The 27,505-nt window shown below is 45.5% G+C and overlaps 1 protein-coding gene across 3 annotated transcripts in view; it reads right to left on the reverse strand.

Annotated features, from left to right (window-relative positions):
- Positions 1 to 26,187, reverse strand: part of CNOT6 (CCR4-NOT transcription complex subunit 6) — a 632,403-nt gene extending 606,216 nt beyond the window's left edge. The window contains exon 1 of one of the 3 annotated variants that reach the window (XM_069652648.1): positions 25,900 to 26,187. Coding sequence is in view for 1 of the 3 variants with exons in the window: in XM_069652646.1 (XP_069508747.1) it covers positions 25,618 to 25,636 (19 nt within the window). In the remaining 2 variants the exon portion in view is untranslated. Of the gene's footprint in view, positions 1 to 25,617; positions 25,639 to 25,899 lie in introns of those variants that run through there. The other 2 variants (XM_069652647.1, XM_069652646.1) reach the window with 2 other exon arrangements.
- Between the last annotated feature and the right edge of the window lie 1,318 nt (positions 26,188 to 27,505).

Below are 27,505 nucleotides of genomic sequence, written 5' to 3' on the forward strand. Positions count from 1 at the left end.
TAGTCGATCCTTGAAAAGGACTTGTGTATCCTTGAATAGTATGTGTATGGCAGGTCACCTGTGTGTGCTCGAAAGCGTATCTTCCAGGCCCAGCTCCTGATTGACCTTGCGAAAGCTTTGCGAAGTGGGCAGTCATCAGATGCCTGGGAGGAATGGGGCATCAATCTCTTTCTAGCTCTTGATGGATCCTGGACCATATTGAAGTTCCCACCCACTATTAAAGTGCGTAAATAAAGAGTTGGAGCTTTTCCATCACACCCTCCCAAAATTGGGCCTGGGCTTTGTTGGGCCCGTAAACCACTGCCAGAGTCAATGGAGCTCCTTGGAATGTACCCTTTGCAAGCATCAACCCTCTGGATACTTATAAGGCCTCTGTTTTGAAACCTATGTCCCTCGCCAATAGGATTGCCCGCCCCCCTCTTTTTTGGATTTATGCGAGGCGTGCAAGACATCCCCTGTCCTTTCTCTCTCCCCCGACTCACCCCCCCCCCCCTTGTATGTTGGGTTCCTTCCCTCTAGCCCAATGAGTCTCTTGAAGGAAGAACATCTCTAATCTCACCCTTCGAAATTCCCTACTTAGGGAGCTTTTAGGGGGAGGGGAGGCTGATGGGGTGGGGGGCGATCTGAGTTCATTCCCCTAACGTTGAGGGAGCCCATTACCAACATGGGTAATTGATCAGCCATTATCGTGGCCAGTGTTTCCGTTATTTCCAGAACCTCCTGATCCTATTCCCCCATTGCTGTTCCTCAGAATACCATTGATCGCCCAAGACCCTCAACTGTTGGAACCCTCCCCCCTGCCTTCCCTCCCCCTCCCCGGCTGGAGCTCAGCTGCTCCCCCTTCTTCCCATGAGTTCACTCTGTCTCCGCCCCCCCCCCTCCACTGGCGCCCTGCCCAGTGGCATGCCCATTCGTGACACTAGGCTGTACCACCATCAAGCCCATCTCAGCAGGGCCTCTCTATAGTCTAGTCTTGATTTCCCCCCCCTTCCCATGTTCTCCCCCTCCTCCCATGTTCTTCCCTCCCCCCCCCCAAAGACTGGTCACCCACCTCATACTTGAGGTTCGCTGGGGTATCACCCTGCTTTGCGGTGAAGTACTCCGATCATTTTCCGCGGCCCGGGGAGGGTTGGGTTGGGGGGGGGGGCATGGGTAAGGGGCTTACCCTTTGGAACTCCGAGGCCTCATCATGGGCAGGGGGGGGGGGCGGGAGAAGGGTGTTCAGCTTCTTGAATTTTCGGGAGCCCGGGACTCTTCGCCGGTCTCTCCAGTTCCCTCAAGCCTCCATCATCTCCACTGCTTCTCCCGTGGGCCGTCGGATCCTCGCAGGTGTCCACATAATCCCTGATCGCACGTATGATGTCCTCTGATCAGGCACACCTTCTGCCCCCCCCCGTACTCGAAAGAAAGGGAGACAGGATGGCCCCAGCGGTTTTGGATTCCCTTCTCTCAGTGTTTGTGTCAGGGGGGGGAGGGCGGTGGCACAATCTCCGTTCCGCCATCGTGAAGGCAGAACGGTCCTGGTAGATTGTTTTACGTGATGCTATTGGCCTTCCTCGCTTCGCCCGCCCCCCCCCACCCCTCCCGCCCGCTCTATGTGCTCAGTCTATTGTGGGCTCTGTCGTCCCTTAATTTCTGAACAGTAGGAACACCACCTCCCTAACCACGCGGCGTATGTCCCTTTCCGTCTGGCTGTCCATTTCCAGGACTACAAAGAAGCGGAGGTTGTTCCTACTCTTCTGGTTCTCGACATCATTCTTCCTTTCCAATGCCGCAATTCCTTTCCAATGCCGCTAGTCTATCTGCGATTCCACGATTGGTTTCCAGTTGTTGTAGTCTGTCCTCCACTCTGTCCATTCGTTGGTCCATTTTCTCCAATTTTTTGGCCGATAGCTGACCTCATAACACAGCCGCAAAGCCCTTTTCCATGGTCGTGGCCTCCTTCCCTGGTTTCTCGGGTAGTTCCATCTTGTCGTCCGGGTTCTGATACTCCTTAAATCTCTTCACCTCTCAGAACCTAAATTCTTGGAGGATTTCTCTCCAGCTCACGCAGCTATTGAGAGCCGGCTCCCAGGGAGGCAGTCGCGTGGATGCTGGGTGAGCAGGGCATTGAGTTGCCCAACACTATGTGTGGTGTCCAAGTCAGTCTTTTTCGCCCACTGATGTAGCGCCCGACTGGAAGGTGAAGTAGATACCGAATGTCAGGGGCCCTCACCTCCTTCAGGGTTTCTTCCTGTAATCCGCCACTCCAGCGTGGTTGGTATTTCCGAGTCTTACTTGGGCCGATGGAATCCCCTTTCCTCAGGCAACTGTTTGGTTCCCCATCCTTTGCCGTGCCAGCCAATGAGCCCCCTTAAGGGTCTATGAGTTGTGGGGGCTCCCTCCAAATATTCCCAGATCGGATGTATGGGTGCCCTATGCCCGCTCTTGTTGCTACTGGACCCGCCGTCCTCTTGAGGGTGTCTCCATTTCTGCTGCTCCCGTGGCCTGCAGCTCCTTGGCGGGGACTCACCCTGGGTGTACTCCCGGGGGCCTCCACCTTATTGCGCCACTGGGTCAGGGTCGGCCTGCTCTCGGTTGGTCACGGTGCATGCGGACGGGGGAAATGGTCTTTCCTCCCCCCTCCCTTGAGGGTTGCAGGCAGCAAACCCAGCTAGGGAGTGTAGAATGACCTCTGCGTAAGGGGGGGGGGGGGGGGGGGGGGGAACGGGTAATCACCACGAGACAACTGGCCTCTTCTCACTGGTCCGCTGGTTTTATTGAGTGGCGATGGCCCCCGGGCGCTGGAAGTGTTCGGTTGCCTGCAGGGGCTTCAGCACTCCCTGTGCGGTGTCCTGCTTCACGTGCCGCCCGCCGCGTGGGTCCTGCTGTGTTATTCCCCTTCGCTGGGTCAGTTGCTTCCCCAGCCTGGGTGGGTCAGAAAATGCCTGGTGAGGGCCCCTCCTCCTCCTAGGGGCCTTCTCCACTCGGATGACTGCCCACCTGGGCCCCTCAGGGCAGGCCCATGCAGGCGGCGCTGGCATGTCTATTTCTTGGGAGTTCCTTTTTGTTCTCTCTCCCCCCCCACACTCCCCCTTCTCACCTTTTCTTCCACATGCAACACTTCAGGAGAGGGTGGTGGTGGTGGTGGTGGTGGTGGTGGGCGGGGGGGGGGTAGTGCTTGAGCGTGTTACAGCCATATCAGGCCTCCAGGCCCTTGTCCTGCTGTCCCAAACTCTGCTGATCAGGGGTTGCAGCTCTCTGCACAGGCCGTGGCCACCTCGAGGCGCACGTGACTGGGGGTCCCAAGCTGCTCTTTGCTCTCCTTCGGGGCGGCCTGGCCCGGCATCTTTGCCAACACTCTTCCAAACACCCCCTCGGTTTCACCCTCTGGCCCACAGAGGCTCGTTCCGGACCTTGTGGTGGAGCTGGGACACTTTTTTTTGCCGGCAGTGCCAGGGATGTTCTTCTCCTGTGCTCATGGGGTGGGGTCCCCTCCTTAAATATTTAAGGTTTTCAAACAAACTGTAAAGTCCTTCGATCCTTGGCCCAGGTAGATGAGCCAGCATTGGGTTGAGGTTGGAGCAGGTGGCTCAAATGACGTTCCTAATCCCAGAGAAATAGTTCTATATTCGGAAACAGTGGAGGAAAGAGTAGAGCTGACGCAAATGGAATTTCAGGGAGAAGCCAAAGACTGGCAGATGCTATGAAACAGAGTTAAGAAGAGGTAAAGGCAACAACAAACCTCAGGCTGAAAATGTAATTTGGTGAACATTAACGGCCACAAAAGAACTTTTTCAGAATCATTCACGGACTCCAGGTCCCTTTGTTCTGGATGGTGGTGTGGCGCTTGAGGTGGATCAATTGCTAACAGGTAGTCTTTCAAGGAGCAGATAAGGCTGATCCAAGAGTTCCATGTGCAATCCAGTAGCATCTTCCAACCATCTATTCAGAGGGTGACCATCAAAAACCCAGAGGAACGGGTGAAAACTCTGTCTCACTGAAGGGGGCCATTACAGAAATAGTGAAAAACATTAGAGCAAGACCAATTGAGAGCCTGTGTAGTGGGCAGGGGGCCACAACTGAATTTAGAAAGGAGTCTCAATCTGGTCCCAATGTAATCGAAAGGGAGACCCATGAGGTCACCCATGTAGAACATGAAGACCATCAGGGAATGTGGGGGGCGGTGTGGCCCTGAACAATCTGGTACTACCTCTCAATTAGGTCAAACCCCTCCGTCTCCACCCAATGTAATGGACGGACCTAAAGCATTGGATGGTCCAACTAAATGGGCTATTGTTATGGAGGTCTGCAATTACCGCTCTGAGAGGTTCAAAGATATTCAGGGGGTAAATGAAAGGCCTAGTAATTTGTCCCAGCCCATTAGGTTTTAAAAAAAAAAAAAAAAAAAAAAAAAAAAAAAAACCACCAACTAGAATTCCCCCCACGCCCCTCCAATATTGGGGTAGGCACACTACATTTCCCTCAGAAAAAAAAAAAACCTATGGACTATCAAAGAGGGGTGCATCTTCCGCCGTTTAACATTCTGCCCAATTGTCTTAGCGATCATGGTAGGTCAGCTATGGTATTGGGAGGGAACAGGATAGCCAAACACATCCCACCTTTAACTATTAATACTCAATGTAACAGATTCATCTGGCATGATACGAACATGGTTTTGTTAAAGGATTTCCACTTGAGAGCTAACTACCCATTGTTGGGGGCACGAAAGTGAAGGCTATACAGAAATGAAAACAAAGATACAAGAATTGGAAATTGCATTGCTGTTACATATGAAATGTATGGGGAGGCGATGTTGGTATTGATAGAATATAGTTCATGAATTAAGGTACAAAAAAAAAAAAAAAAAAAAAAAAAAAAAAAAAAAAAAAAAAAAAAAAACACACGGACTAGAGAAGTCAAATTTTGGTCCAAACCAATCCCATCTCTGAGATCACCTGCTATCACAAACCATTGTAGGGGAGGAGGGTGCAGGTGTTCAAGATAACATTACATTGTGGTCAAGAGTATTATGGGCATAGTTTATGGATATTGTGGCCTCCATGTCAATTCCTATTACATGGAATACTTCCCATGTGATTCCCATATACAAAAAGGGAAGGACACAAGTGATCACCTTTGAATTCTCGCCCAATAGATGCAGATTCAAAAAATATTTACTTCTTTGGTATTGGGCATCAGATGGGTTTTAGGAAAAACATGGGTACGGATTGTTGAGGCCTTTTGTGGTGCATCTTCCAGCAATTAGCCTGGAAAGACAAATCCCAACCAATATCTGGCCTCAATGGATCAGTCAATGGCTATTGATTTAGTGATCGGAACAAATGGTCTAAACTTGATAAATTAGGTCTGCCTGGTGGTTTAAGTATATTTAAACATCTACATGAGGGTTCCAGAATTCAAAAAAGGTTAAATAACGGTCTGTTGACAAAACCGATTTCTAATTTTAAAAGACAAGGCTGCATATTGGCGCCCTGTTGTATATGTATATTTTTCAGATGTCGGTGCTACTCTTTTGTTCCAGGCTAAAATTGGGAGATCGCATATGCTGCCCATGGTATTTTCAAACGGTTTTATTTTGTTTGACCACACACCAATAGGTGTGCAAAAACTGAGGCTTTCAATCAATATATTGTGGCAAACAATGTATTCATTCGCAAAAGTCAGTAATTAAGATGATCAAAGGTTTGAAGTAATTCTCATGATTTATTAAGCAATCCAAACTTAAAGTGATAAAGGGTATGAGTTCTATAGGCTTTTCAAACAAACAACTCGTCCCATAAAGTGTTTTATAGGAACCAGTTTCAAATTTAAAAAAAGAAAGCACATTCCGTACTTTCCACCTTCAACTTTTACTCTGCCAAAGTGATTCCTCGCCTGTGCCATGTACTGAATCATTTCGAGTCTGGTTAATATCGGAATTAAACAAATGTGAAACCCTGTTTTGGCACGCAGGGTTATATTTAAATTCATAAATGTGTTATCTTCTCTGTGGCACAATATGAATTGGGGCTCCAGTCTCAAAGTTTAGTAGCATGGAGGAGGCGGTCTCTTAGAAACATTATACGTCAGCCCTGATAATAGCCTATACTCAAGTAAAGAGGTCAGGGTGGGGAGACTTCAGGAGGGGTTTGTGTACACTTTCTATGAAGATTGCTTGGTGTCTGTTGGATAAATTGGGAACTTCATTGGAAACCGTATCATATAATCCCCTTAAAGTGAAAAAGAATCCAAGGAAAGGACTGGGCCCTTAGCAATGATAGTCTATAGATCTCGTCTTTATGCACAGATTAGCTCTACTCAAAATGTTTTAGGCACTGTGGAACCTTATCTGAAACACTTAGGAGGATGGAAAATTGTATGCGCTTCAAGGTTTTGCTTGCTAATGAAATTCTATCTATGCGATACCAGATATAATGAATAGGGTGCTGCAATATTTGGTATTACCTTTATTTCAAGGGCTAAGGTTTAACAAAACACCACTCCAATTGGCGTTTTGAGGGGGGGTCTAGAAAACGTGCCTACGCTATATTCTTGTTGGGCATAATCCTATATAAAATAGATGGCAAGGAGCACACCTACATTTAGAAAATAAATGAATCCAAGTTGGGGCACTGAAGGGTGGTGCGGGAGAGAATTAAAACCCTGGCACTGGGTGGAGTATAACAAGAATAAACATAAAGTGACCAAAATATGTGGACCACTTGTGTCTCCCGAACCTTTTGCTACTGGATACCAATCAATATTTTGCGTTTACAGGCAATTTTGAGAGTTAGGTCCTTGTAAGGAACAACTATTTTTTTATAAGCGTTAAAAAATTCTCAAAAATAATGCTTTCACACTACAGTAAAAATTATATATTTCTCTGGTTTCTTTTTTTGTATGTGCAATCTGGACAAAGTGCAGAAGAACAAATAATTCACATATGTGCAAAACAAAATATTGAGTGCTCTACACTTTTCAGGACAATTCCCCGACTCGAGAGCAGTTAATCTTGCGTTGGTCTTCAATTTTTTCCTCTATCAAATAAATCTACAATCTGAACATATGGTTTGTTTTAGTACAGTTAGTCAATATAGATTTTATTGTACTCCTTTTTAAATCTCCCATATAAACAGGTGATATGGTGCTACAATTTCCAGGATTCACTTCCATTTTGAAATGTACCACTTTAAGGTGGCTTCAACTGGGTTTACATCGGGGTAGGCGAGTAAAATACTTCATGTTGAACAAATTTGAACACAGCCACATCTACAGCGAAGGATCTTACATCTGTGTGCTGGCTCCAGACTTCCACTGGCGTTCGAGGCATGAAAGCCTTGTGCTTGGAGTGTAATGCAGGCTCCCCATTGTTGCATCCAGAGCAACTGCTCCACTTCAAAAATGGCACCCGCATCCTCGGAAAGAATCAATGGGCTTTCCTCTAGCCTCACTCGTGCCTCTGTCTGTATCCGATTGGCCCCTGCAACACCTAAAGCAGTCTCTCAAGAGTGAGCTGGCAGTCTACGCCAGCCCACTAATAAGACCTAAGACCCCCATCGGGGCCTAGAGGGGCTGCTCACCCTCCCGTCACCTTCCCCCCCCCCCACCACCACTGGAGCTCTACAACAACGAATGAGTCATTGCCAACTGCAACTCTGCCACTGGTAGGTAGAGCGCTTACTGCCATCCATCTATTCACGGCAGACTTACAATCACCACCACAACCCCCCTCCCCATTTGCCAATCTTAGCTACCGAGCCGCCCACGATTGTAAAAACCCACAGCAAATCTGCCATTGTAGGCCACCCACCTCTTGGCTTGTGGCACATGTGGTCTACTGCGCCTCAGTGATTTAGTCTCTGAATGAGGCGTCTGCAAAAAAGAACTTGCAGTCACCAAAAACACTTTCCTTGCCTAAACCTCACCGCCAATACCCTGCACACCTGATGAAGCCCCCAGTCATGCTGGCTCGAGCTTTGCCAGTATCTGTTGTTCCTGGCCTTCCATTATTATACTATAACTCTGTGACAGTATTTAGCCATTATCTTCAAGATCGGATTTATTCTAACATGCGTTCACAATGCTGCATAATTGAAATTTTATTATTCCATTGTGTAATTATTTAGACCATGTATTTATTAATCTGAACCTGTGCTCAAAATATAAATCCACCTAGATTCGAATTTGTAATAGTACAGGGGTCGAAAGTGCCAGGAGCTGGAAGCTAGTTAGCTCCTGGTTATAGTCAAGGGCGCGTGGTTAGCTGGAACCAACAGCTACTTTTGACTTCTGGGGCAAGTGGTTCCATACAAACCTAGCTATGAGATATTAACTGTATCTTTGGGGATGTAGATTGATAAATAACACGAGAGACATTTAGAGCATATTGGATAACATGAAATACAAGAGTTTGTATCTTGGGCAAAGTAAATTTCCTGCACAGTCTGCACTAGCTCCTCCCGAACTGGTTATGCCAGATACACAGGAGCTGCTTTTTGCTCCTGGTCAACAAATCCCATTTTCAATCCTTTTAGTATGCCATTTTGGGTGACGCTGTGCGAGTGCCTTGGTTTCTAGTCAGGTGTGCTATCCAGTTGCATCTGTAGAACTGGAGCGCCTCCCTGACTTTCCTGGTAGTTGAACTACAACTCCCAGAGGAGCTGTAGTCCTTGCCTTCTTTTGCTGGCCAGCAGGCGACTGCAGCAAGCCAGTCTTTGCCGGACCATGCCAGACATGTTGGCGCTGTTGCCCTGCAGCCTTGCATCTTTTGATTAAGCCAGGTTTACCGTCCAGCGTCCGACAATTATGCATCCGCTGGAGACATGCTGTTGGCAGGGGATAGGCACGTGGATAATTCTATTGCCTTCTCTAGGGCAGAGTCAAGACAGGCCGTGATTAGATAGACGTTCCTTAATCCTTTAGTACCTATAGGGGGCCGAGGGGGACCGGACGACAGGCTTTGAGAAGGAATAAATTCACAGGGGGGGGGGGATCCCCTTATGAAGGTGGTCTCCAAGAGTATAGTTCCACATGTTCAGCGCATTAATAGGTGCAGGGAAAGGGACAGTTCTGTTATTTAATAGGAGGATGCCTGTGCCTGTTATTTTAGGACTACACAGGGATTAAATATGAGGGGCTCAGCGATTGCAGGAAAAACCTGGACATGCAATCAGCAGCCTTAAAATGCTATTACTTAACACCAGATCTCTGGTGGAGCACGCTTTGGAAGTTAGAGCATATCACGGATTGTGATATAGATATTTGTGCCTCGACTGAAACATGGCTTCATGAGGCAGCTGGCCCATCTATTTTACTTGCTACCCCGGAGCAATTCTGGAGCATGTTATTTGGGGCAGAATCACCTAAATACAAAAATAAATATGTTCTTCTTGGTGTACTCCATTTTCTATAGAGATGCCAACCATACCAACAATTCAGTGCTGCAATATTAAGGATCCCTTTTGTTTAAGGGCGAATAGGTTACAGACCAGCACTTGTGTTGGAGGACAGCAGAGGTTATGGTTGTAAAACCAGGAGAAACTGGTATCTGTGCGCGTCGGCTTTCTAAGCGAGTTCTGATTGTGTGAACTGGCTCGTATCTGGAATGGTAGGGCACATTGTCTGGGATCATTTGTTGGATCATTTGTTGTATGCAAGTTATGTTGCAGTGTGTTGTGTGTGTAGTTTGGGTAGCCCATGGGCGTGTGCAGTACTTGGTAGGTATGCAGGAGATGAGCATGGTGGTTTTAAGTGCAATACATTGTCCGACACTCGTGCTTTTAAGCATAATACATCAGCTACCCACGACAGTCTGAGTACAATTTATCAGCTAGCACTCCCAAATGCAGTATATTGGCTAACCCTCACAGTTCTACGTGAAATACATTGTTGGCCTACTTCTAGATGGAATGCAATGGCTAACCTCGAAGATTCTTTTTAGTGCAGTGCATTGGGTCGCTTTCACAATTATTAGAAGTGCAGTATATTGGCTGACATTCCCTATTCTTCCAAGTGTAATACATATCTATGCATATCCAAGCTAGAAATCAGTCTTGCAAAATTGATTAGTTGAGACTGCCAAATTAAAATATATTTTTAATTGGGGCCAGTGCAAGAATATGTGGCCCCGTGTATGACAGAGGGTGTAGGGGCTTGCTTAACTGCAGATATGATGTGGATGCCTTTTGTTGGACATGTGAGCAGATACTGCAACCCTTGCAAATTCAACAGGTCTCCCAATTTAGGGACTCACAAATACTTAATCATTGGCACAAAACTTAAATGGGAAGCTCAGATTAGTGACAGTTCGTTGATGAAGCATCGTTTCCAAAAGGTGTTCACTTTTCCTTCACATGATAAGTACTAGCAGGCATGATTCTGTCAAACAATGACTAGAAAAAAGTATTGTACGATGAGGTCAAAGTCTTACACATACATTTCCCAAACTCTGGAGTTTTTTTTTGCTTCTTCATACTTTGCATTCTAGTTTCACCATTCAAGAAAGTGAAAATAAAGCTAATGAACATTGTATTTGTTCTCAAATACATAAATCCACATAGGAATAGGTATTCACATTGTGAGTTTTTTTGTATGCTTCAAGTCATATTTACAAAAGAGTATTCTATTAGACGAGAACTGGGTCTGCAATCTTCGCTTTCTTTGTGGAAAATCTGTGTGCAAGCTACGGGATAACAATCAACTTTAGGGAGGAGCGTCAACGACTCCTAGTGCATCATACTGTAGACCATGCAGTTCTCCAGGAGCCCTTGGCAGAAGGCCCTGGAGATCGTGGATACCTCCCATTGCCAGGTGATAGCTGGACTGTCCATCAGCCCATGACATTCTGATTTTCTTGAGCAAACTAGGGCCCAAAACCTGGGTGAAAGATTGTATCCAGTCCTTAGAGCGCCTGGCCAAACTGCACAAATACATGGCTTATTCACACAAAGTGTTGCGAAAGCCCCTGCGAGAACAATTGCAGTCCGCTTCATATTGTACTTCCGATTCGATATTCGCACAGTATTTGCAAACACTAGTGCTTGGCATGGCATCCCCAAGAATGAGTGGATCTGTAGATTATGCAAGCTCCAAGTAGAAACTGTGCGTCATATTTTGTCGCAATGCCTGATCCTTCTGTGAACTATGGAAAAGTATGACAATTTAAGTCACCTGCTTCTGATCAATTCTGGAGCATGTTATTTGGGGCAGAATCACCTAGCGGCTGACCATATATTGACTAGAGCCAGAGCCCTACTAGAACCCATTTACCGACAACTTAGGCATAGAAATTTCCAGAGCATTTTCTTAAATTTTTTCCATTATGTTATTCTTACAGTATTTTACTGTAAAATTAATAGGTCACCAGGGGGCACACCTATGCGACTTGCTTAGGCATACAGCTCTCGGATCACCAGGTCATAAAGTGGACTGAGCCTTCACTTGGACCGCCACCCCCCCCCCCGGGACATGTGATTCTGGGTCGGCCCCACATCAGAGTGCCTGGCGAGCATGGGTGCCGAAGCACGGATATTTGCCCCCAAGGGTCCCAAGAAAACCTGACGTGAAGTTGGAGCGGGAAAGTGACATTCACAGCACCAAAGGAGAGAGTTGGGCCTGTGAACCGAGGCCAGGGCAACAGTGATCCCCCGGTGCATGGGGGTTTTTGGTGTGCAAGGCTCGATCTTTGAGGCCAACTGCAGATCAGGAGAGGTAGAAGGTGGAGTCCTGGACTGCACATGGGGGACACTGACCCCGGACCAGCTGTCTCGGGGCCGAGCAGTGTGGCTGCAGAGTGAGCGGAGGCGCAGGTGGGTCAGCGCCGGTGGCCACAGGTGGGAGAGCGTGTCATGCAGTGGATTAGACCCCCAGGACTGGGAGGCGCAGCACCCTCCCCGGGCCGATCTGGTGCAGGGGGCCCTAGCTGGAAAGCTGACAGAGTGTGGTGTAAGGACCCATTGGCAGGCAGACCCTGGCCTGGGGGCATAAAGGTGAGGTGTGGGCCCCCTGGCTTGGCTAGGGATGTGTGCCTACCTTAATGGGTGAACATTTCAACAAAGGCCGGAGAATTGGAGCCGTGGCCGGTTCGGGTCCCTCATAGGGGTGCTCTCACGGATTGGTGGTTCCAACTGACCCTCACTTCATGTTGACTGTGGGGTGGAGTGGGGGGCACCGTGCAGAGTGTGGACGACCCATACCTAGGACCCGGGAGGTGAGTGTGGCTGCATAAGGAACCTCCCCCAACTGGGACAAAAGTCGTGGGAACACCACAAGTGTGCACACCGTCGGATGGTGTGACATATGGACTGGGCGTCTAGGCTCTCCCAACTACGGATACACCAAAGGGACGACACAAAGTTCGTGGAGCAGAGGCACCATGGCAGAGAAGGAAGACGGCAGAGCCACGAAAAAGGACGTGGCCTCAATAATGGGTGAGATCAGAAGCATGAGAGCGGACATTGGTGGGAAGGTGGATAAGATCACTGAGAATTGACAAGATAGAGGAGAAACTTCAGGAAGTGGAGCACAACCAGTCTTCCCTGGACATACTAGAAACAAATCGATGCGAGGATGGCCAAAATGGAGCGCAGAGAGGCTGAGATTACCTTAAAAATGGATGACTGAAAACTGAGAAATGAGGAATAATCTCCTATTTTTTGGGATACCTGACAAAGGGGAGACCAAGATTGGAAAAGAAAACTATACGAAATCACGAAACTTACTTTTGGCGAGGACACCAAAAATAAGTCAAAAATATAGAGTATACACATAGCTGGTGGCACTCCTGGGGGCACTAAGTCAGCCCTAGTCCGTTTCCACAACTACCCGGACAACGTGAAGATCATGGAGAAGGCCAAGAAGGTGGGGCCCGTAAGCTATGGTGGAGCTAGAATCACTATTTATTATCCCTGACCCTCGCCAAGAGAAGACTGTCAGCCCCTTACCAAGTGGATTAACGATAAAGTAGTTAGATATTGATGGGCCTTCCCGTTCTCAATCTCTTTTGAAATTGATGGATACAAACAAACTGGTCACTGAGGAGGAGATTAACAGAGCCAACGTAGAGCTACTGGGAGGTGCACAGGGCCCCTTGGGCTTCAGGGATAAGAAAACTGAAGAGACAGTGGAAAGTTAAGGCCCAGAGAAATAAATGAAGTGCTTCACGGACAGCCAAAACCTGACATGCTACCACTACATTTTCACGACCTCATGGTTGGATCAATAGGGGTGGGAGGGGACACATTGAAGGGACGGGTTTCTGGTGCCGTTTTTTGTTTTCTGGATGGGGGAGTTCATTGGGAAACTGCTAGAACTCAGTGCAATGGGGTAAGAAAAAAAAAGCTGGGGTCGGGGGGTGGGGGTTCAATGGCTTTAGGATAACAGTTGCGATGACCTGTGTTCCGGGTCCGATCAGGGATTCCGCCACAGCCTAGTATGGATTGAGCGCCAGTGGGGATTGTGGGTGGGAATTGGCTCAGTTACTTGGAGCTTTTGTTTGGGTTATGGCAATGTTCAATTTTCTATACAGTGGCATAGTAAGTGGAGAAGAGGGGACTCTCCTCATGGGGTAACATGGCTGCCATGGACAAAGGACAAAATTCATGAGGGAGTGGGGCGATCCCAAATGGCATGGTGGGACACAAATTCTGGGGTTCAGGGCCATCCAGAAGGCAGGGGTGGGCATTCTAGTCCAAGACACTCAGGACGGTGGTGTCTAGGGTCTGGTCAGATGTAGAGGGGAGGGCTCTGTTGGTTTTGCGGAGCATGCGAAAGATGTACTTTATGTTCATCACGATTTATGCCCCCAACTAGGGGCAATTGAGATTCTTGAAGGGTACCCTCGCTAAGCTATTGAGTGAAAGTACAGGACATTTGGATCTGGGCGGTGATTTTAAGGCAAATATTGATAAGGATAGACTGTGACGGGCAGAAGGGAACAGCTGCCAGAGACGGGTTATGGTGAGATCTGGGAGACACTAGAACTATATGGTTTACGAGATCTGGCGTCACCTCCATCCGCAGGAGAGGCGTTCCACGTTTTTCTCACCGCACCCCAGGGAACTTTAACTAGAATTGACTATTTGTATATCTCTAGAGACCTGTGGGATGTTGCCAGGCACTCGGAGATCCACTCATGGTTGGATCATGAACTGGTTATACTGGACCTGGAATGGTCGGGAATGAACCCCAGGGGTTCTAGGTGGGAGCTGCAACAAATCCCTAATAAATGACCCAGTGTTTCGTGAGGAGATGTGTACAGAAAACTAATTTTTCAAACAAAAACCACACAAGCGAAGTACCGAAGAGAAGTTTAAGAAGCGGGGAAGGAGAGAAATACTGATCAGGGAGGGAGAACGAGAAAAAAAAAAAAAGAAAACACAAACGAGGGGGAAGAAGAAAACCTTGCAGAGGCTAGGATTAAGAGGGAAGAGTTGCGACTACTTGAGGAAGGGAAAATAATTTGTAACCTGCAATTTCTCAAGCAGATGAGAAAGGGGACAAGGGGATGCGCTCCTGGCGGCCAGGTTGCTGGGACAGCAGGCGGGTCTTGCAATTGACGTCCTCCAACCAGATAAAAGGAGGCCTTTGCTTCCTTCTAAGAGGACTTGTATAAATCTGAGCGCAAGCAGGAGGTGGGAGGTATTGACACATTTGTCAGTTATCCCACTTCCCTGATTGTGAGCCGAGATGAGGGCTCTGGAGGCCCCCATTACGCAGGAGGAAATCAAGAGGGCAGTGGCGCAGGGCGAAGATGGGTTTTCGGCCGGGTTCTACAAATCATTTGACGTCTTATTACCCTTCATGACTGAACTCTTTAATGACATACTTGAAACTCCTTTAGCCAGGCACCCCTAGGACACGTGGGGCATATCGGCCCATTTCCCTTCTCAACATTGATGGCAAAATATACGCCAGAGTTCTTACTGCCAGACTTTAGTACATGCCCATATTGATGCACTCGGACCAGGTGGGCTTCATTAAAAAGGTCTGCAAGGGGCAACACGATAAGGAAACCATTACATCTGTTGCATGAAGCAAAAAGGATTGTCAAGTGACCACACCTTCCTCTCAGTGGATGACGAATAAGCATTTGACAGGGTAGAGTGGGACTTCCTGAAAGCAGTGCTGGTCAAGTATGGGATGGGGGAAAAAGACTAATGAGGGGAATTATGGCAGTGTACTCCCCTTCCAGGGCGCTGTGTCACTGAATGGTGGGTATTTGCATTGGTTCGGTGTGGGGAGGGGATCCAGGCAATGCTGCCCCCCTCGCCGACCCTTTTCGCACTTCATTGGAACCACTTGTACAGAAGATTAGGGAGGAGCGCAGAATTTAAGGGTTCTCCATAAGGAGGCTAGAATACAAAGTGGCGCTATATGCGGACTAACCCCTTGAGCTTACTTCCCATGGCGGTTCACTTGATTGAACAGTATAGCGCCTATGGTGCCTTATCAGGGTTTAATAGTGGCAATCAATGTTCCCTCTAATTAACTATTTTTCTCTAAGTGCAGAAATGATTTGTCTTTGTGCACACATTATTTTACATGTGCGCAACTGAATAACGATTTAAGCCCCTTTTTGAGCATGCGTAGTTAGTGAGACACCATCTCCGAAGAGTTTGGAAGGCAATTTCCCCTTCCCAACCACAGCAATTCTTTACAAATCAACCCGTCCAAGACTTCAAGATATGCCATAGTACCTAACAAAAGTACTCCTGCGCAGAGAGAAAAACGTTTATGCACAAACAAAAAACTGCATGCTCAGGATAAACAATAGGTTTAGTGGTGGCTATTGATTTGTCAGCACTGCGCCGAAACAATATAGAAAGTGCGTAATGCCATTGGTAAAAATTATGTTCATGACAAAAACCCAAGTATTGCTAATCACTGATGTGGCTGTCAAAAAATTGAGACATTCTGCAATTTTTTCAAATTGAATAATTGTAACTGAAAGGAATGTGTCAGAAAACATGCCAATAAGAGTGCATGTGCCACTTTAATGGAGTAAGTCAAGTGCCAGGGGAAAATGCCTCAATTTGGACAAGGACGATAATTGCATCAGAATAACTGCACCACAGAATATGATGATCAGAATTCCTGGGCCTCTGCTCGCTATCCACAGTATGTTGGTCTGCGAGTTGTGACAACATTTACTCAAAACCAGCCTTACAGCTAAGAGACATGTGCACCATCCACTTTACTCCCTAAAAACAGGGCAATGTGCCCAACAAAAATGGGAAGCCATGGACATATAGGAATCTAGCCCCTGCTCACACTCACAAAGTTCCACTGATATCTTTTCGAATCAATGACCAGCAGAGCAGTGGCATTGGTAGAAACGCGAATACTATTAATGCCCGACCACAAGAGGAAATAACATTTTAATAAGCATGAAATATCCCTACTGGCAAAGCCAACTACTTTTACTCCCTGAACAATCTTGAGATTCTAAGAATGGAGTAACATCGTATCAATGCCTTGCTTGTAACCCTGACATAGGAAGTAAAAATACAGGGCACATAATACAGATTAGTTTTGGCCACCCTTGCTAGACAAAAAAACAACAAGAGCCTTAGTGAGGTTTCTTCTGGTGCCCTGTTGAAGGAAATTACATATATTTTCCTTTTAAGTCAACAGTAGCAATGCTTACAGGTACAGTTTATTGAGCAGCTTCTTAACTAATGATCCCTCCTCTGAAATTCAATGCATGGGAATGCTAGAGGCAATCAATGCAAACACGTGATTATATTGAAAAGCCCTCAGCAGCTGAGCATAGACAGAAATAGAAGGTGCACTTTCCTAGACTATTAATATAGTTTCCTATTCTTAAGCAAACAAACATTTCCTTCACTGTACTGCCAAAACATCTGATATGGTTTTTGAAAGTTCCTGATTTGTTCTTCACGCCAGGGAGTGTTCTCCTGTCCCCTTCCACCCGGTCACCGCTCAAGTACTAGCCTCCAATATTAGTTGGCAGGGCTCTGTAAAAAGTGAGGGATTGCAGTAGTAAAACACTAACTGGGATATTTGCATACCCACAATACTTGCAAGCAAATCCAATCTAAAGCCTCCAAATGAAGTTATTTGGAGTTTAAGAAAGTGACAAATCTGCATGTGCACAATTACTATGAAGTGCATACAAGATTGTTGCAACATACCTCACCTTTCGATTGTTGGGCAGGATTATACAAGGGCTCAGTGCAAAAATGTTTGTATAGTAGCGAGTTAACATAACTCGTTAAGGTCTATGCTCCATGGAACTCTGAACATTTTGAAAGTTTGCAGATTGTGTGTGTGAAAAACATTCTAGTTATGTGAATATTGTTGCACTTGTTTTATATACAAATAATACCAGGCAGAGTCCATATCAATTATCCCTTACAGGCCAAGTAAATGATATTGCAATCTTGCTCGCCACTGAGGGTGATGATAGCAATGGTAAAGTAGGAGAAGGTAAGCATGACATTTGCCTACTCAAAATCTTTATCTTGCCGCATCCCCCAGGGATCAGCCCTGTACCCCATTTTATTTAATATCTATATACAATATCTCTTGCTCCTTATTGCCTCTCATGGGTTCTGCTTTTACTCCTACGCGGATGACACCCAGATTCTGGTTCGTCTCAATCTAACCAAAACCGAAACAGCCTCTCGCCTCAGTCGGTGCCTTGAGGATTTAGGCATTTGGATGTCACAGAACTGGCTGAAACTAAACACTAGCAAGACTGAGGCACATCCAATCCTCAATCCTTCTGGACCACTGATTTCTGGCCCCCCTCCCTGGGTCCCCTCCCTGTTCCGGTTCCGGTACCATCAGTACGCAATCTTGGCGTGCGGGTCTCAGCCGCCCTGACTAGGGACTAACAGTTCAGCGCGGTATGTAAATCTGGTCACTTCAAGCTTAGGGTCCTTCGTAAAGGTCCTTCCGTTTATCCCGGTCAGCAACCAGGCTCCCGTGGTTGCTGCCCTGGTGCCGAGTGTGCTAGATTACTGTAATTTGCTCCATTTAGCTCAACCTGCCTACCTGATAGGACGGCTGCAGCACGTTCCATTCTCCATCCTCCTTTTGGTGCCCACATGACCCTGTTACTGCGCCAGCTACACTGGCTGCCAGTCGCTCAGCGTATTCCGTTTCAATCTATGTGCATGGTGCACAAGGCCTTTTATGGCATTGGTGCTCAATATTTGCAGGCCAAATTTACTCGGTACCTACCGACCGCGCTCTCCACTCCCAAGGGTCCTGCTGTCTATTGGTACCTCAGTTTAGATCTGCTGGCAAAGGAGGCTGTGCGTTCTCAGTGGCTGCGGCCAAGGAATGGAATAATATGCCCCTTTCCTTGCGCGAGACCCCTGGCCATTTCACTTTCCAGCGAAACCTGACAACATTACTGTTTTAATTTGTCTCTGCACCTCGGTTGGCTTTACTGCTCCCTTCTCTCTCCTAGCGCCATGATACCTTCGGGTGAGCGTGCGCTTTACATAAATTCATATTTTAGTTTTATAGTGTGTTAACTTGCAAGGGGGGGCTTTTGAAAGTGCTTGTGTGACATGTACAAAGAATAGGAAACATGGGATGAGGTTACACAAGGTTTAACATAAAACAAGACTAGTAGCCAAGTCTGGTAACCTTTTGCAGAGCTAATGTAGGCAGATTCCAGGTTGTCTGGTAGTATCTGAATATGGCCTTGGGCGGAGTTAGTCATGTGGTAGAATCAAGTTTAGGAGTCATCAGTGGGGAGGGACGATAATTTGGTTAATGTGTGCAGGCATATCTTAGTTATATGTTCTGTTCATGGAGCCACATTTTCATATTCGTTTTTAACCTCTTGTCAGTGTATTCTGTTTTTAGGTTTAAGGTCAAGCTTGTCTAATAGGTCAATGTAAAAAGGTTAGACCAGAATATCAATAATTTATCTTCTTTAGATAAAGCAAATATTATGTAGCTGCTGTGCCCTGTCCCTTATTACATCTTTTTGAATAGGTGGGAATTGTGTGTGTGCCCTGCTAAAATTCTTCTGAGCGGCACCCAGAAGGAAGCTGGGCAAGTGCACAGCTTAGAGGGAACATTGGTGGCAATAGGGATGAATTGGTCCTCTTCACCTTGGACAGGACATAAACATTGCCAGATACGCACCCCGCAGAATGCAGTCCAGCCTTGGACCACTCAGAAACCAGGGATAAGGGATATTTATATGGACGCTAACTTCACACAGCTAATGGCCAGACTAAAAGGGGGCCTCGAGAAATGGAACAAAGTCACAGTCTCCTGGTTGGGGCACCTCAGCGCCCTCAAAATATATTTTCTCCCCAGAATTCTACATTTGTTCCAGATGCTACCCAACCTGATCCTGGGTTCTTATTTACGAGATGCAAAGGGCATCATACTGAAATTCCAAAGGAAAAAAGGAGGTGTGGGTTTACCAGACATGAAACTATTACAAGGCCACCCAAGAGTCTTTGTACTCCATCTAAGAGCTCAGCAAGACATGCAACGGGTCAACCTAGACAATATACATATGCGCCCGGCAACGGTTGGGGAATGGTTGTGGGTCCCTAGAAAAAAAAAGATACCACGTATATTTGGAAAGAGTGTGCTGAATTGAGGGAGCAACAACCTGGCCCTTACCACTGGGACACATCTGGGTGCTGCAAGTCAGGAACGCCATACAAAACCAAGAAAGATTCCAGTCTTGGTATGAGGCTGGGCAGGAAAGAGTAGGTCAGCTCTGGAGGGAAGGCAGATTCATTAACATTATAGATCTTGGAGGCCTTCGGCATAGGCCAACTCAGTCTTTCTATATCTCGAACTTAAGGGAGAATTGATGGTGGAGGGCTGGAAGGAACAGATCCAGAGAGACCTCACCCCCTTTGAAAAGATTCTAGATACCAGAACTGAGGGGAGGGGGCGGATCTTGACTATGTATAGGGCACTGGTGGAGTCAGGAAAGGGATCCACAGACAAGCTGGGAGAGGGTTGGACCCACATGTGTGGGACAAACTTTGGAGTTTGTTTGTTTGTTTTATTCACTTATAATGCGCGGCAGACCCAAAGGTAACCGGGCACAACAGTAAAGAAAATGCACAGGTTAAGTTACAGGGTAGCATCGGTTACATACAAAGTACAGGATACAAATACAGATATCACAGGTAGTAGGCAATTATAAGTCTCCCGGACCTCGATTTCCAGTCAATATAAGCTTCACGTCATCAAGCTTTTGCACAGGCAGCAATATGACTCGGTTAGACTCTCAAAGATATATCGGAATGTCAGTCCCCCCAACCCATGTTGGCGTGAATGTGGCTCAGGGGCAGATTACTGGCACATGTGGTGGGGGTGCCAGTAGATACATTCTTTTGGGACAAAATCCTGGAGTGGATTAAAGAGCTTGATGGGGCCAGAGTTAAAACCCCACTGCTTGTCCTGTTTGGTCTAAAGGAAGTGGAGGGGGAAGATTCTAGACTCCCCTCAATGTCAGCGAGCTTGCTACTAGCGGCTAGGGCATGTAACGATGCAGTGAAAAAAAGTACACCCGCCAGGTAAAAAGGAATGGATTAACGTGGCTAAAAATATGTATGTTATGAAATGGTTAACAGCTGGGCTCCATGGGGTTGGGGGTCGAATTGCTGGAGCAGAAATGTGTCAATAAATATATGCTACATGAAACTAGCCGATCAGATGTAATAGAGAACCACATAGGTAGAACATTGTTGCTCAGGGAGAGTGTAGCCCATCAGACTGTCATAACAGAGGGCCACTTGAGAGGGTCCATGAAGCTAATGGACCAGAATTGTAATGACATTGTCACCGTCTAGCCTGCTACGGGACTCAGAGAGAAGGAGTCAAATAAGTTGGGTGGTGAGTGGGAGGCGGGGGAAGTTAATTGTGTTTTGAGGTGTTATGGTGATAGAAGGCTGCACGCAACTCTAGGTTCAATAACAGGGGTTATGGCCTTTATGGTAATGTCAATGTCTTCTTTCCGTTTATTGTACTGTTTTGAAAACCAAACCATTAATAAAGTATAATTTGAAAATACCCATGAAGTATGGAGCTTGTTTTTAATTACTTGATGTGTACATTTTAAAGTATTGGATGTTATCAATTGTACTGTTTTTGCATCTATGTATATTGGATGCTCAGTGGCTGCTTAGAAGGCAACCACATGCACTTAATAAAACCAAAGAACTACTTCTACCAATTGGAATATTAGTTGCGTTTCTCTCGAGACACCACTTCGTATTGGTATTATTTTCCTCTAAGTGTCTACAAAGTTAGGGGTATACCCATCCATAGTTTATGCATGCACACCAAAGATTTTTTTTTTCTTTTTTTTTTTAGAAAGGATAATGTGTGTGAAAAGGTATGCCGAGTGTGCACATGTAATGCCGAGTCATGTGAAAGTCTGCATTTCTTGTGAAAAGCTGCAGTGCCCTAGTATGTGTTGCTGCAGTTATTGCACATGTTACCCTTTGGGCACCGTCTTAATAAACGACAGCACTGAAAGCCAAATTGATGGTTAACCCTGCTATTGCCAGATTCTATAAAAAAGGGGGGATGAAAATCAATAAAGGGTGCAAAAGTGAGCAGAAGAGTAATGACATTGAATAACGGTGGGGAAGAGGAAGGAGAAGGTCTAACTCATTTGGTACCATCCCGGCACCCTCACAATATTTAAAGCCAAAAACAGACAAGCTCCCACACCGCAGTCACCCTTATCTGCAGTTTCTGTCTGTCAAAGTAATCATTAAAAAGGATACATTAGGGTCATTTGTGCTTTCCTTTATATAGGCCCTGTGCAGTCCTCAACCTTGGTGCACAGAATAATAAAACGTGCTCACTGTATCTGAAAACACATCCAACATGAATTTTTAAAATTAAAAGCAAGTAATCATTTTATCATTAATTGCAATGCCGCTTATTTTATGCCCGAGATCACTGGAAAAATCAAGAAAAGGGGAGACCATGTCCCCAACCTTTCCTTTATTTTCTGGATAATGGAGGATCGGATTTTGAGACTGGTTGAATCTAAGTTTGGTGAAAAAAAAAAACACCTAGATGCTTGTTTTCAGCATAAACCTAGGTCATCTAGTTAACTTAGAGCAGATCATTGCTCGTGGAAGAGGGTTGCCCTTTTCATTACTCAATTTGTACCTGGACATGTTTGCACACATATTGGTGAAACATTGTGCAAAGTACCATGGTGCTGGGTTAGATAGAAACAGAATGACAATCGGCATACTGTGCTATTCTGCAATTGAGACGGATTTTACTTCTTGTAATGGCTTTATTACAGCTAATAGATTCGAGCAGTGTGGTTCAGTGCAAGGATATAAAAGGTGATATGGGACACCCTTGTCTGGCAACTCCGCTCAAGTGGGAAAAAGCGTGATGATGTGCCATTTACCAAGATTGAAGGCTTATGGGTGTGATACAAGCATCTCCTTTGCCGTGACACTTACTTTGCCTGAAACAGGAAGTTCCATTCCAGGCGATTAAAAGCCTTCCCAGCATAAGTGCCATAATCATTGAGGGAGTATTATGTTGGCTAGGAGACTCGCGTTTGTGTTAACCCGTCTCCCTTTGATGAATCCCGATTGCTCTGCCATGCCTGATGAAGCGAAATCTTCAAACTATTTGCTAGAATTTTGGTCTATACAATCAAATGTTCATTAGCGAGTGGGCATTTTTTTGTTGTTGGGATTATCTCAAGTTCGGGTTAATTTTAGTGGAATCTTTTAAAAAAAATGTCATGCTGCTTGTATGGATGATGAAACCAAGGTTTCAGAGGAATTTAGCGTCCTATAAGACTCTGAATAGACTTAACGCCGTCTCCGCAACTTTGGTTATGGTTCTCCCATTTTTGTTTTTCCATGAAAAACAATGTTAGTATTTTCTCCTTTAAACCTCCAGGCGATTTCCCAATAGTTTACCCGATTTGTTTATAGGTCCCTAATATTAACCAATATATTTGCAGCTATAGTTGATTTTTTTTGTCAAATTCATATTTTAGTAAAAACCTGAATGGATGGTCAGATTTTTCTATTTGAAACTGTAGTTCCATTTGGTTAGAGGACTTGGGAGTACCTGCTTGTTGCTCTTCGTTTGCAAAGCAACTTTATTGATAATTTCACATCCATGTGTTCCTTTGAAGGGGTCCTCAGTAATTTCGGTATTGGTTTCTGCAATTGGATGACTAAAAGCTTCACCATCTTCAAATTTGATATCCCTAAGTAATGCGCTGTTCAAGCACCATCTTGCGTTTCATTATGGCGTGTGGTTATTTTCCAACAGTAGAGCGAATGGAAGTGTGGTCAGAATAGGGCCAGATTCTGTTGCCATTATGCCATTTCTTAAAGGACTATTGTGTGGAAAATATGCAATTCTTAAAAAAGACTGGGGAGCATTGAAATAAAGTGTATAGTAGAATTAATAAGGATGCTACAATCCCCATATATCAGTAAAGCAATGTGTTACTTTCAAACACCTCATTTAAAATTCCAGTCCCCTCTGATTATTAAATTGCCATTTCTATATTCATCCATCTTTTTACTTTGAGCTTGCCAGGAACTTGTGTCGGCTCAAATTATGTGATCTTTATTGCGATTAATATCTAGGCAACATAGCACCTAGCTCCCCACAGAGTACTTTTCTGTTGAAATAATATTTGCTTTGCCGTTATCAACTCCCTCCCCCAGCAATGTTCAAGTCGTTTTCTTTTAAGCTGTACATCTTGGAAATTCGCTATAGCCGCTTTTTTCTTGCAATTATTTATTAGGTCCCTTGACATTACATAATTAGACAGTTGTGGGTTGATTTATTTGGGCTTTGCCCAGCCAAGATTCCCCCCCCTCACTCCCAACACGAGGAAGTGCAGCTGTATATCTGGAGAAGCAACACACTGGTTAATTGATAGCAGACTGCCTCTGACTTTTCGATATAGTAGTTCATATCAACCTATCCTTGAGAAAAGGAGTGTGGGCATACAGAAATAAGTTCAGAGGTATGCAGAGATGAGAAGAAGTTAATGGGTAGAAAGTTCAAGTTAATACTAGCCAGAAGGGGTATTAAGTTCACAGTTCCATAGTACAATATCAAAAGCAGTTAGATGGTGCGGCGAGCCGCAGTACTTCTTGCAGCTGATGCCACCTACAAAATGGCATGCAAATATTGTGTAACTGTTCCACAAATTCTTATATGTCATTAAGTCATGTAATTCATACGAGTTAGTGTTTTAGTCATCGGTCACTGAACTAGACGTCATCTGTCATTGTACTTTTATTACCACGGATGACCTATAAAGAATCATGGAATAACGGTAAGGTGTGTGGTGAGATCGGGTTGGGAAGGCAATGTATGCCAACATAACAGAAAATAGTCTGAAAGCACATCGCCTCTATCAAAACATTAGTTATATTTAATAAATACAGTCTCAGGGTTTCAATCTTCCTCCTCTATAGTATGGAAATGTATGTAATCTGGAGTTAACATGTGCCAGCTGTAATAATAATATGCATTTATATAGCACTACGAACCCTCAGGCATCTGTGCGCTACTTATTAGTACCCACGGTGTGTGGTGCTCTTCATCGAACTCGGAAAGATAAAAGGCTGAGTTTGACCTTGCTGGGATTCAAACCTGCGTCGGCAGGTTCTGCACGGGTGTCAAAGCGAGCACTCTACTCGCTGTGCTACCTGACAGGTAGGCTGTAGGTACTTGTGTGAAATGCGGTAGGTTGTACATGGATTACGTTTTGCAGAGTCACATTTGGAATACAGTAGCAGAACAAGTCGCATAATTTACTAGTTCTGCGCATCTCCACCTAGCTAGTTGTGTTTGTGAGATTGTTAACAGGGGAGGCGTGTGGGGATTGAGGGTCCAATATAAGCATAGGTAAAGATAGACAGTTGGTATACCATATTTAGGCCCTTTGTCGTCTACCCTTTCCCCTTCTGCAGATACACCTTCCCACAAAAAAAAAAAGAAAACCCACAAAAAGTGTGTTATGTTAGTTGTTAGGAAGCAATTGTATGAGACAGCAATCATTAATGGGGTAGTATCAGATGTTAATTGAAGAGAGCGATTAGAAATATTAGGGGGCCGTTAAAGGGGTATGCAATTGCTGATTTTGGGGAGCAATAGTCATAGTCTTTGATGACTTGAAGAGAGTAAAGCCAGTCTGTCCTGTTCGCCTAATGTCGACTCTCCATATCATCTGAGAGTAGGTTTTTAAGGTAGCATGAGATCGGTCTTCGAATGTCCTTGTTATTTCATTGTGAATAATTTTAATTGTGTCTATTCTTGTCAGCCCCGTTTTCTCTTTTATTTTTTGGGTTACACCTCCTCCCTTACATTTCAATTTTGCTTCGACATACTACTTTTTCGACATAGTTCTCTGAAAGCAAGGTTAGTTAGTGGTTTGTGCAAAGGTGGCAACTTCTAGATTTTTGTTTTGGAAGAAGTCAAGAACGGTCGTAATATGGAAACTTTGACACGAAAGACTTGGCATACAAACCATCCTACTGGCTCAAGATGTAATGGGAAATTTGGGAGGTAATCGAAACGTCATGAAAAATGACATGTCTAGGAACCAGGACTGGGTAAAGATTTCCTGAATAACAAAAGGAATGCGAGGCGTGCGTTTACCTTTCAAACTCGTCCTCATTTTACAGCAAAAAAAATGCTTTTGACAATTTCGCGTTGTTTGCCTGCTGACTGAAAGCTACTAAATGAAGCATTGTAGCTCACGCAGCTCGGTTCGCAGCTGCTTTAGTCTGTTTCTACCGAGGCCTGGCAAAAAAAAAATCCAAAAACCAAGGGCTTGGGAAATGTACCAGCTGTCAAATATCACACAACACCGGAAGGACATGTGTGCCTTTTGGATCAACATTGGAAAAGATGAGCTGCAATGAGAAAAAATAGACTCACCAATTCAGCATTGCGAGTGGGACACGGATGCGGCCTGGAGGAACGCGAACAGCGATGCCCGGTCGGAGAGTAAGCTCCTCGGGTATAGACGCGCAGTTCGATAGGTGAAAACAGAGACGTTTGGGAGCAGAGTGTAAAGGGCGGAGGATCATCACTTCGGGAAACACCGCAGGTGTTTGCTATTTATCCAAAAGGAAAAACTGCACACAGTAAATGAGAAGAGCTATACTAGCCAATCCATGACCATAGAAAGAGGACCACCATTATAATGGCCATCTTGGAAGGTCTGATATTTCAGGGAAGCAGCTGTTTTGGTTCCGTCTAAAGACAAAGAAAAGGGACTACTATTTTGGTAGCCATCTTGGGAGGTCTTATGTTTTTCAGACATTCAAATACAATACATTGGAAGCTCGAATGGGGATTTTGATACTGAATAAAATAGCAGTTCCCGACAATGCACGCACCTGCAAAAGGAACTTGTTTGTTTCATAGTCTACATTTATCTGCTCTAAGAATTTGGGTTTCCTGAATACATGCTATTTATGCCTATTTATCAAGCATTGTAACAATTGTATCCTTTTTGAAGGGGCATTTAGCCCATACATTAAAGGATAGAAGTCTAACCATTTGATAGAACCATTTGATATTGTATGAGTGTTGTATTCTCTGTGTCCCAAAGCCCATTACTCCTTAAGAAAAGAGAATAAACACCTCAGAATGTTGTCACCAGTGAGTATCCTTGCAACTTGAATTCACAACAGAACCTATATAACTTTGATCATCAATGCTTTTCTGGAGTACATTTTTCTAAATACTTGCGTTTTACCAAATGAGCGAAAGTGATTACCTGAATTTTGAAGCAGGCCTGAGCTATCTATCGTGAACCACCGTGCTGGCCCCTTTTGGACTTCGTGGTCCATGATGCGCCGCAGTGCCTACTCCACAGTTCTACCAACAAGGCCGCCGCTTCTGAAGCGCGCTGCGCCATTCCTCTCTTATTACGTTCAGCTTCCTAGAAAAAGGCCACGCCTACGCGGTGCCGCGCGTCTCAACGCTACTGCTTGGTATAGCTAGACGTGCGTTCCGAAGTTCGCTTCACTCTCCCAGTTATTCCTTTTTTCCTCCTCCCTTCCTGGTATCCAATTCACCTACCCTTGCCCCAATTTCGTGGACTATTCCTGGAATTTACCCGTTCCTTTGGGTCCTTACGTCCGCTTCCTGGTTCCTCGCTCGGAAGCGGTACTCTTCCGTCGGAAGGCTGCAACTTCACGCTGGACTCCGAAGACCCGCGTCCAGGCTTGTACAAGCCCCGGACAGTAAGGAAGAAAGAACCTACCTCCATGAGCGTCACAAGAAAGGAAAGACAGGTGAGAAGGGGAGAAACTTGTGACAGATTGAGATGCCTAAAACCTGAAACAAAGACAGAAATGGAAGCCCCTGTACAGGACCTTATGCGAGGCATGCAAGAATTAACCACTGAAGTTCAGAATCTAAAAGCAGAGAATGTTGCATTAAAGCAGCTGGTTTTGTCCAGGGATTCTGCTGCAAAGGAAAGCGTCCTGTTAGGCGGAGTAGTTGACAAATTTGATGGATCATCCAAAACTCT

This window comes from Ambystoma mexicanum, chromosome 3p (genome assembly GCF_040938575.1).
Source record: "Ambystoma mexicanum isolate Mex_15411 chromosome 3p, UKY_AmexF1_1, whole genome shotgun sequence".
Classification (NCBI taxonomy): Eukaryota; Metazoa; Chordata; class Amphibia; order Caudata; family Ambystomatidae; genus Ambystoma; species Ambystoma mexicanum.